The sequence below is a fragment of the Ahaetulla prasina genome, chromosome 4 (genome assembly GCF_028640845.1).
Source record: "Ahaetulla prasina isolate Xishuangbanna chromosome 4, ASM2864084v1, whole genome shotgun sequence".
Taxonomy (NCBI): domain Eukaryota; kingdom Metazoa; phylum Chordata; class Lepidosauria; order Squamata; family Colubridae; genus Ahaetulla; species Ahaetulla prasina.
In genome coordinates, this window is record NC_080542.1 from 2,833,626 (window position 1) to 2,843,094 (window position 9,469).

The 9,469-nt window shown below is 50.0% G+C and overlaps 2 protein-coding genes across 3 annotated transcripts; one reads left to right on the plus strand and one right to left on the minus strand.

Annotated features, from left to right (window-relative positions):
* Positions 1-1,136: 1,136 nt before the first annotated feature.
* On the minus strand, positions 1,137-4,702 carry NAA38 (N-alpha-acetyltransferase 38, NatC auxiliary subunit). Its single transcript, XM_058184224.1, has 3 exons — positions 4,541-4,702; positions 3,271-3,454; positions 1,137-1,503 (listed from the first exon to the last, which is right to left on the minus strand). The coding sequence occupies exons 1-3, from the start codon at positions 4,649-4,651 to the stop codon at positions 1,391-1,393; spliced, it is 408 nt and encodes a 135-aa protein (XP_058040207.1). The 5' UTR covers positions 4,652-4,702; the 3' UTR covers positions 1,137-1,390.
* A 32-nt stretch (positions 4,703-4,734) lies between these two features.
* On the plus strand, positions 4,735-8,385 carry LOC131198925 (cytochrome b5 domain-containing protein 1). Of its 2 annotated transcripts, XM_058184223.1 has the most exons (4): positions 4,735-4,984; positions 5,595-5,671; positions 6,657-6,875; positions 7,627-8,385. In XM_058184223.1, the coding sequence occupies exons 1-4, from the start codon at positions 4,834-4,836 to the stop codon at positions 7,855-7,857; spliced, it is 678 nt and encodes a 225-aa protein (XP_058040206.1). In that variant the 5' UTR covers positions 4,735-4,833; the 3' UTR covers positions 7,858-8,385. The 2 variants fall into 2 exon arrangements, with proteins under 2 accessions (XP_058040206.1, XP_058040205.1); XM_058184222.1 differs by lacking the exon at positions 4,735-4,984 and having other exon boundaries at positions 4,994-5,671.
* The last annotated feature ends 1,084 nt before the right edge of the window (positions 8,386-9,469 follow it).

A 9,469-nucleotide genomic window follows, 5' to 3' on the forward strand; every position in this document is an offset into this window, starting at 1 on the left:
TGCAGGGGTTGGACTAGAAGACCTCCAAGGTCCCTTCCAACTCTGTTATTCTATTCTGCAGGGGTTGGACTAGAAGACCTCCAAGGTCCCTTCCAACTCTGTTATTCTATTCTGCAGGAGGTTTGACTAGAGGACCTCCAAGGTCCCTTCCAACTCTGTGATTCTATTCTATTCTATTCTTTTTTTAATTGCATTTCTTCTCTTTACATATCTCTATTACATATTTAACAGATCTGTGGCATTATTCATACAACTAGAACCAATATTCAGTACATTATATACATTCTACTTCTAAACATTCTATACCTCTATGTACATTTCCATTCCTTTTTGTCTATTCTCTATCCATTCATACCATTTCTCCCCTACCGCTTAATCCTTTCCCTGTAACTCTTAATGTGAGTTTATCCATTTCCACGCAATCAAATATTTTTTGAATAACTAATTCCTCCGGCGGTATACTATCTCTGTTCTATTCTGTTCTGTTCTGTTCTTATTCTATTCTATTCTGCAGGAGGTTTGACTAGAGGACCTCCAAGGTCCCTTCCAACTCTGTTATCCTATTATCCTATCCCTATCCCAGGAACATCCAAGGTGCCCCTTTTCTGACTATCTCTGGTTCAGCCTAGCCTTCAACAGGCCAGATTGGGGAGTGGGCTTTCTCCACCCACCCTTTTTTTAAAAAAACATTCTGATTTAAAAAAGAAAGGGGAACACCAGCAAAGCCACCTCTTTTCTTACGATTTGGGGCGGGGCGGATATGGTGAATTTAACATTTGGTATGGGGGAGACGGGGACTGGAGACTGACGAGGCCGGGAGATTTTCCTGCAGGAAATAAGGAAGGAGCAAGAAGGCAGTTTTCTGCCTGCTCCAACGTAAAGGGTATTTATTCCTTCTGAGAAATTTCGGTGCCTGTCTCTTGGGGGTTAAAGTTCCTCCTTTCCCAAGCCCCAAAACTCTTTGACAACCTGCTGGCAACCTAAGAACAGGTTTGAATGATTTTGATCATTTTGGATCACTCGATCCTGGAAGATCCGGTCGCTGGATTCTGCCTAGAGGGAAAGGCGAGGAGGGTAAGCGGCCCTCGGCAGAAGGAACGGGGGGTCTGCCAAACACACGCCAAACACAGCACGGGTGCAGAGTTCGAGATTTAACCAATAACAAGCAGATACAAAGGTCCTTCCGGGTCGGGAATGGTAGGGAATCCTCCAGGTTGTAAGGGGAGCAGGAGGGATCAGTTTCTTGAATGCCGTTTTCGCCCTTCCCGGACCTTGTCAAGAGCAAGTAGCTGGAAGAAATCTCTTTTTTTTTTCTTTAAAAAAAAAAAATCTTTTTTGTCTCCTTCTTCGTGTTCGAAAAACGTCTGCTTTCCAGCGACGGGAAAGCATTTCAGACGTACTGCAAGGAGTTGAGGCTCTCCAACTCGACTTCGATGGAGATAATGTGATGCCCGGGAACCATCGCTAGGCCCAGGACTCGGGGTTCGCCCGCTGAGAAGGAGTCTGAAGACGACCGGGGGGTGGGGGGGAGAGAGGGAGAGAGAGAGAGAGAGAGAGAGAGAGTGTCAGTCAGCGTGAAGGAGAAGTGGAGCTCTGATCCTAACCTCCCTTGCTTCAACTTCTCCAGCAAACCCAGAAGTTCTGATGGTAGGATTTCAAGGGGCCATTGAAGATATCGAGTGCACCTCCACCCTCCCCTGTGGGTTGGGAGCTGGCTGGTTTTGGGGAAGGTCTCCTTATCGGTGGGGATACAAAGGGGGGGGGGAGGTCTTCCTTCCCCTACCCCGTTCCGGAAATACCGCCCGCATGATCCTCCTGCCTTTCGGTCAGGTCGCAGCACAGAAATACCTACGGAAGAGAATTATCTGTGGCTCAGGGTTGAACTGTTGGGGTCCCTGATGCTCTCTTGGGCTGGGTGGTTTTCTCGCAGACGTCTCGGGACCCAACTAAGGGATGGACTCAGTGCTAGGAGTGGGGTTGGCAGGGAGGAAGAGGAGAACTGTGGGATCCTTGATGCTCTCTGAGCTGGGTGTTTCCTTGCAGACATCTCGGGACCCAACTAGGGAACATCATCAGTGAGAGAAGGGAGTGGAGTTTGCAGAAAAAAAGGAGGAGGAGGAGGAGGAGGAGGGCTGTGGGGTTCCTGATGCTTTCTGAGCCTGGTGGTTTTCTTGAAGGCGTCTCATGGCCTCGCTTGCTTCTAGCCCCTTAGTGCTAGAAGGGAGGGAGGACTGCAGAGGGGAGGAGAAGGTGGGGAGGAGAACGAAGGGGAAGAGTGATGACTGTAGGGTCCTTGGTGCTGTTTTCTTGCAGACATTTCATGACCCAACTAGGTAACATCATCAGTGCTAGTGAGCCTCATTCAAGGCACTTGGTGTGTAAGAGAGAGCCAATGTCACTCCCTTCCAGGACGGATGATACTGCCTAGATGGGTCATGAAGCAGCTGCAGAAAAACCACCAAGCTCAGAGAGCACCAAGGACCCCACAGTCCTCCTCCTCCTCCTCTCCTCAAACCCATAGAATGGATGATGTTCCTTAGTTGGGTCATGAAACGTCTGCAAGAAAACCACCCAGCTCAGAGAGCACCAAGGACCATACAGTCTACCTTCCCCTTCTTCTTCTCCTCTTCCTCCTCCTCCTCTTCCTTCTCTACTCGGCAAACCTCACTCCCTTCTAGGACTGATGACGTTCCGTAGCTGGGTCATGAAACGTCTGGTAGGAAACCGCCAAGCTCAGAGAGCATCTCACATAGCAATACTTGACTTTTGACAAGATCTAGGGCAGTGATGGCCAAGCTTTTTGCCATCGCGTGCCGGGAGGGGGGGACGCGTGTGTGCGCACGCACCCACCCATAATTCTATGCGCTTTCCCCCCCCCCGGAGGCCCTCTGGAGGCCAGAAACGGCCCATCTGCTAACTTCCGGTGGGACTGGAAGTTGGCAAAGGAGCCATTTTCAGCCTCCGTTTTCGCCCTCCCCAGACTCCTAGAGAGGCTCTGGAAGCTGGGGACAGCAAAAAACAGGCCTTCCCCACCCCACCCCGAGGCCCTCCGGAGGCAGGAAACAGTTTTTTTCCCTACTTCTGGTGGGCCCAGGAGGCCCGAAAAAGTGCGCACCGGGGCTGAGCTCGTGCGCCCACTGATATGGCTACGCACGCCACCTGTGGCACATGTGCCGTAGGTTCGCCATCACGGATCGAGGGCCTTTTAGCGGGACAAACAAGGGCGCAGTTGTCAAGAGACCAGGCCGGGGGCGCCAGTGGGGGACTCACCAGTGGGTTTCAGGTATTCTTGGGCAGAACCCAGGATGACGTTGCAGTCCCGGTCGGTGCACAAGAAACAGCCCACCAGGGTCCGTCCGTCCGTCATACGAATCCGCAGGCTTTTGTTCAGGAGGTTCTCCAGCTTACGACGGGCCCGCAGGTAAGGTGAGTCAGCTGTTTCTTCAACCGGGTCCTGCCAGAAACACCCAGAAAATAGATCTTTCTTAGCTTCCAATTTTCCAAAACGAGATCAAGCCGCTAGTCCTCACAGAGGCTGGGGGAGGTTAATATTACGCACCCGAGGCAGCGTTCGGTGGTTTAAGAGCTGTCGCGTGGATTGCTTTCCACGCAAGTACAGGTAGTCCTCACCTTACGGCCACAATTGAGGGCCCCCCCCCCGCCAATGTCTCTTGCTAAACGAGACAGCGATTCAATTAATTTTACTCCGTTCTACGACTTCGCTTGCCACCGTCATTAAATGAATCGGTGCAGCTGTTAAGTTAGTCACACGGTCGTTAAAACCGAATCCGGCTTCCCCTGTTGACTTTCCTTGTCAGACTAACTTAACAACTGCACCGTTTCATTTAATGACGGTGGCAAGCGAAGTCGTAGAACGGAGTAAAATTGCAACAGGTGGCAAAAGGGGATCGCGTGACACCCCCCACACAGGGACGCTGCAATGGTCGTAAGGGTGAAAAACCACTTTTTTTGGGCTGTATTGTGGTCGTAATACGAGGAGTACCTGTATTATCGTATAATATAATAACGTCTACCTGATTTGTGTGTGTATATAATACACTGTCACTATTTAATAGAATAATATATATCAACCATAATAATAGACATTTACTTAATAGACTGCAGTTCATTTATAGTAACCATAATAAACATTTTAGTTATTTATTTTTTATTTTATTTATTTATTTTTGTCACACAGTATATATAAGCGTAAGCATGAAATAACTATACAATATATAAGCATATATATGAGTATGTAATAACTATATAAATTGGATATAACGAAAGGAAACAATAGGACAGGAACGGTAGGCACTTTTGTGCTCTTATGCACGCCCCTTATAGACATTTTAGGAATTTTAATTGTATTAAGCTATTATATGAGAGTTTCCGGGCCCATTTAGCAGATGGACTTTGTAGTCCCAGGTCGATGGGAGGGGGGGGAGGAGGAGGGGGCTTCCAGTCCCCCAGCTCTGCCCTCGAGGGGAGGGCTTTTGTAGCCCCCCACCCCACCCCGCCCGAGACCCGGCCCTTCCCTCACCTCGGGGGCGCTGCTTCCGCAGCCGTTTTCGTCCGACTCCCGAGGAAGCGGCGGCGGCGGCGGCGGCGGCGGCTGCCTCAGCATCGGCTCTTGGGCCGGCGGGGCCTCCATCTTGCCGAAGGAACTACCTTTCCCACAAGGCCCTGCGGCCCTGGCGGCGTTACGCACACAAAGCGCGCCCGCGCGCGCGACTGCCGCGGCGTCCGGCTTCTCCCAGGGGCGAGCGAGGGAGACGGCGTTTCCCGTGGGGCCTTGCGGCGGCGCGTTGCCAAGGGCAGCCCGGGACGCCGCGCATGCGCCCGGGGGGGATGATCATGGAGGGCTCTTTCCGGCAGCGTTACTTCACGCCGCGGGAGGTGGCGGTGCACAACCGGCCGTGGGACCTGTGGGTCTCCTATCTGGGGCGGGTGTACGACCTCAGCCCCCTGTCCGAAGAGTACAGGGGTAAGGGCGGGGGAAAGGGGTGGCGCTTCGGGGGCAGGGCTCTCTCCCGAGCGGAGCCTCCAGCTGCAGAGGTAGTCTACCGGAGGAGGAGGAAGGCGGCGTCCTTGCTGGTTATCCGAGACGGGAGTGGAAAGAAGGGCAGGAAGGAGCCGGAGGGCCAAATTCAAGGCTTTCATAGCTCGGGGGAGGTCAAAAAAGTCAAGATGGCGGCCTCAACCAGGCCGTTAAGCCCTAATGGTTATGCACTTGCATTGCCCCAGAAGCATAGGCCCATCCGCCAACGCAAAGTAACGCTAACGAAGCTAAAATCAATACTACTAAAAGGGCAGAATTGACGGACAGCTCCTCCTGCAGTTTCCCCTATTTCTATTGTGTGGCGGTGGCCGCCATGTTGACTCTTTTGACATCCCGCCACCCCCCGAGACTCCGTAGAGGGACGAACGGATGCTCCTGGGGGTCAGTGGACGCCCTCAGATGCGTAAGGAGGGGAAGGCATTTTCAAGGCGCTATAAGGTGGGAGGGGCATTGGGACACACACACACCCCTCTCAAAAAAAGAATGGCGGAACGGAGTGGCTCTAATGCGGATCGTGGCTTCTCTCTCCGCGCAGGGGACCTCCTCATGAAGCCCCTCCTGGAAGTGGCCGGGAAAGACATCAGCCACTGGTTCAACCCCAGGACCAGAGACGTGAGTGTCCGTGGCCCGTCCGGTGGTTGCCAGGCTGGGTGGGCAAGGCTTCTGGATAAACCCTTTGGCGAGACCCAGGAAGCGGGCCTTGGGAATGCCCGCAGGTAGTCCGCGACTTTACGACCGGTCACTTAGTGATCGGTTACGACGGAATCTGAGAAAGGGACTTAACGACCTGGATCTTACGTCCTTGATCTCTGCTCTCCACCCCTCCGTGTCTGTGGAGATTCTCCCTTCATCCGGGTCAAGGTTGTGCCAAAGGTGTTTTTTCAAAAGGCAACTGGGTTTTCTTTATTCCTTTTTGAAAATGTATTAAGGGCTTAGTGGCTAAGATGCTGAGTTTGTCGATCAAAAGGTCGGCAGCTCAGTGGTTCGAATCCCTAGTGCTGCCGCGTAATGGGATGAGCTCCCGTGACTTGTCCCAGCTTCTGCCAACCTAGCAGTTCGAAAGCAAGTAAAAAAAAAAACGCAAGTAGAAAAAATAGGGACCACCTTTGGTGGGAAGGTAACAGCGTTCCGTGTGCCTTTGGCATTTAGTCATGCCGGCCACATGACCACGGAGAAGTCTTCGGACAGCATTGGCTCTTTGGCTTTGAAACGGAGATGAGCACCGCGCCCTAGAGTCGGGAACGATTAGCACGAATGTGCAAGGGGAACCTTTACTTTTCCCTATCAATGTATTTATTCTTGTTCTTTTTCTGGGTTCAGTGACGGTCATAAATTGAGGCTTGCCTGTGTTCCACAATACCGGTTTCTTTTTCATGCTGAGAATTCGAGATCTTCTGATCCTCAGCAAATGTCTGAAAGATTTCATCTTTTGACTTAGGAATGAAGAAAAAATACTTTTCCTTTGACGAGAAAACATTTCTGCTAATTTGGAGCCCTTTGTAGGGTGGCATTCGGTGGATGGGTGCTTTGGAAGGGAACCATCCTTGTTAGATGATGGTTGAATCTGGGCTTTCTACCCTGTGCCCGTTCCTTGCAGATTCAGACACACATTGATCCCCTCACGGGCTGCCTCAAGTACTACACACCCCAGGGCCGGTTTGTGCACATCCCGCCGCCTCTTCCTCGCTCAGACTGGGCCAATGATTTTGGGGTTCCCTGGTGGAAAAACCCCATATACGAAATCGGCACTTTGTCTGCGAAAACCCGGCACATCCGGATCATCAACACTCTGACTTCTCAGGAGCAGACCCTCGAGGTAAGTCCCATCCTCCCCAGCCCTTGCCTGACCCCCGAGCTATCCATCTTCTTCTCTGGGCGACTTTTGAATGTATTAACACAACAGGCTTGAGCAGGGCGGTTGTTAAGTTTAGGCTGGAAATTGGATGAGACGTCAGTTTGGTGTGGTGGCGAACATATTGGGCTAGGAACCAGGAGACTGGGAGTTCTAATCTTGCCTTGGGCATGAAAGCTGCCTGGGTGACTGGCCCAATCACTAGGAGATAGCAAGTTGTAGTCCTGCCAGCTGTGACAGACAGTTGGGTGACTTGGGGCCAATCAGTAGGAGGTGGTGAGTCCTAATCCCGCTTTAGGCATGAAAGCTGGCTTTATGACCTTGTGCCAGCCACTTTCTCCCAACCCTAGGAAAGAGGCAATGGCAAACCACTTCTGAGCAAACTTGCAGGGACTTGTCCAGGCAGTCTTTGAGAACCAGGCAAGATTAAACGAATGAAAGCAAAAAATGTTTTACGTAGCTGTACCATATATATGCTCAGGTCGGGTTAACTACGATTAGGTGTACATAGAGCTTATTTGGGGAGTGTTCAGTTCAACATACAGGTCAAAGGGTCAACTTGAGGCATGAACATAGGCTACGTGGACGTCAAGCAAAGTTGACCAGTTCCTCTCCACTCCCACCTTGAACCCAGGGAGGAGGGGGGGGGGGAAATCGAGGGTGTCTCCTGCCCTCCTGCTGTGGGTCCTGTGGACACCTGTGGCTCTGTCTGCAGGTCTGTTCAGAAGAAACCATGTGGGAGATCTTGAGGCGCTACCTGCCCTACAACGCACACGCTGCCAGTTACACCTGGAAATACCACGGCGTCTGCCTGGACATGGACAAGAACCTTCAGGACAACGACATTCCCGATGAAGACGAAGAGTTCTACCATCTCAACATGGACGCCGATGCCTTCACGTCTGCCATTTTGCTCTACTTCAACGATGACCTCACTGAGCTCTAGAAACCTGCCTAGTCGTGGGCCTATTTCACTCCAGCTGGAAATGCCCATTAGGTGCCCCTTCTTCTCACCAGCAGCCTGCAGGACACAGAGCTTATCTTTTAAGGGATGGCAGCGCATTCGGTCCTTGGGCAAACCCATTTTCTCTCCAAGAACAAGACTTGGTGGCAAGGAAGAGGCACCCCAAATGACGATGGGTCCCTAACATACGATCTCCTGGTCTTGTGAATGTCCACCTGAATCTGAAGGGCTCTTACTGCTACCGTTCGGTGCTGCGGCCACTAGATGTCAGTCGTGGCTCATGGTGCAGCCATTTTGAAGCTCCGTCGTTCTTCACATGGTTTTAAAAAATAATTGCATTTTCTTATCCTGCAGGCCTTGAGCTAGGAAAGCAGTTTTGCTCCCGGGCTGGCCCTTTTATCTGGAGAGGGACCCACGCAATTTTATATTTTGACTTTTAAACTGGTGTCCTCTGGCCTGAACATCCTGCTTAACCCTGAAGGAAATTAAGTAATCTCGCAGCAATTATTTGCGCCTGCTTGAGCTGTTTCAAAGGCTTGTTTGGAGGAATGGTTGGAGGTGGAGGAATGAGAATCTCCTTGGAGGATAAGTGGGATAAAAATAAAATAGCAAAACGTAAGATGTTTGCGGTGAAAAGACATAATTGTCCAGTCTGACTTTTTTTTTAAAAAAACACACACCATCTTGAAGCATGCCTTGAAAAGAGCAAATCTTCAATAAATCTTTTTATTGGGTAACTTCTGATGCCAAGGGAAAAAAAATAAGTGACTTATCAGTATCAAATATCCTCTGGGTGCTTATTTTCTCAGAAGTAAGCCTGCTGCAATCTGTTTAACAAGGGTGATTTTGTAAGAACTCTGTTCAGGATTGATTGCAGCCAAAACTTTTCATAAAGCGGTTATTTCCAAAAAAATACATTTAATGGCAGAGTTGCAGCTGAATCGAACTTGATCATTGGTGTATTTGGGAACATGGACACAGAGAGGTCTTTGGCGCCGATACCCGAGTGGTTTGTCATCGTTGTTTTCTTCTGGAATGTCTGTATTTCCTGGTGGTCTTCTATCCATATTAACTAGAACCTAGTTTGTTTAGTTCGGAAATCAGACAAAATCACTTAGGTGAGGCCGTATACCCGAATGCAAAAAAAAAATTTTTTTTTACATTTATTTATTTAAAATATTTACAGAGCTGCCCATTTTTCAGCCAACTCGGGGCAGCTTCCAATCAAAAATTGGAACGACATAAAGAAATTGTTTTGAAAACCATAAAATGCAGCCAGTTAAAAGATAAAACAAAAAACCTGGGGGTTTCAGGTGCGCTTGTGGAAAAGCTAGGTGTTTCCCACGTCCATTTCCACTGGAGGTAGGGGTATGGAAACCAGAGATTCTTCCTTCTGGCGCTCGTAAATCATCCGTTTCTGCCATCAAGCCTTATAGATTGTGCGATGCTTTTTATGATCAGTTTCCAGGATGTCAGACATCATTGAAACCTTCATTTTAAAAAGCCCAAAGTGTCACGACTTTCCTGGCCACAGTTGTTAAGTGAATCACTGCACTTGTTAAAAATAGGAACGTAATTGTTAAGTGAATCTGGC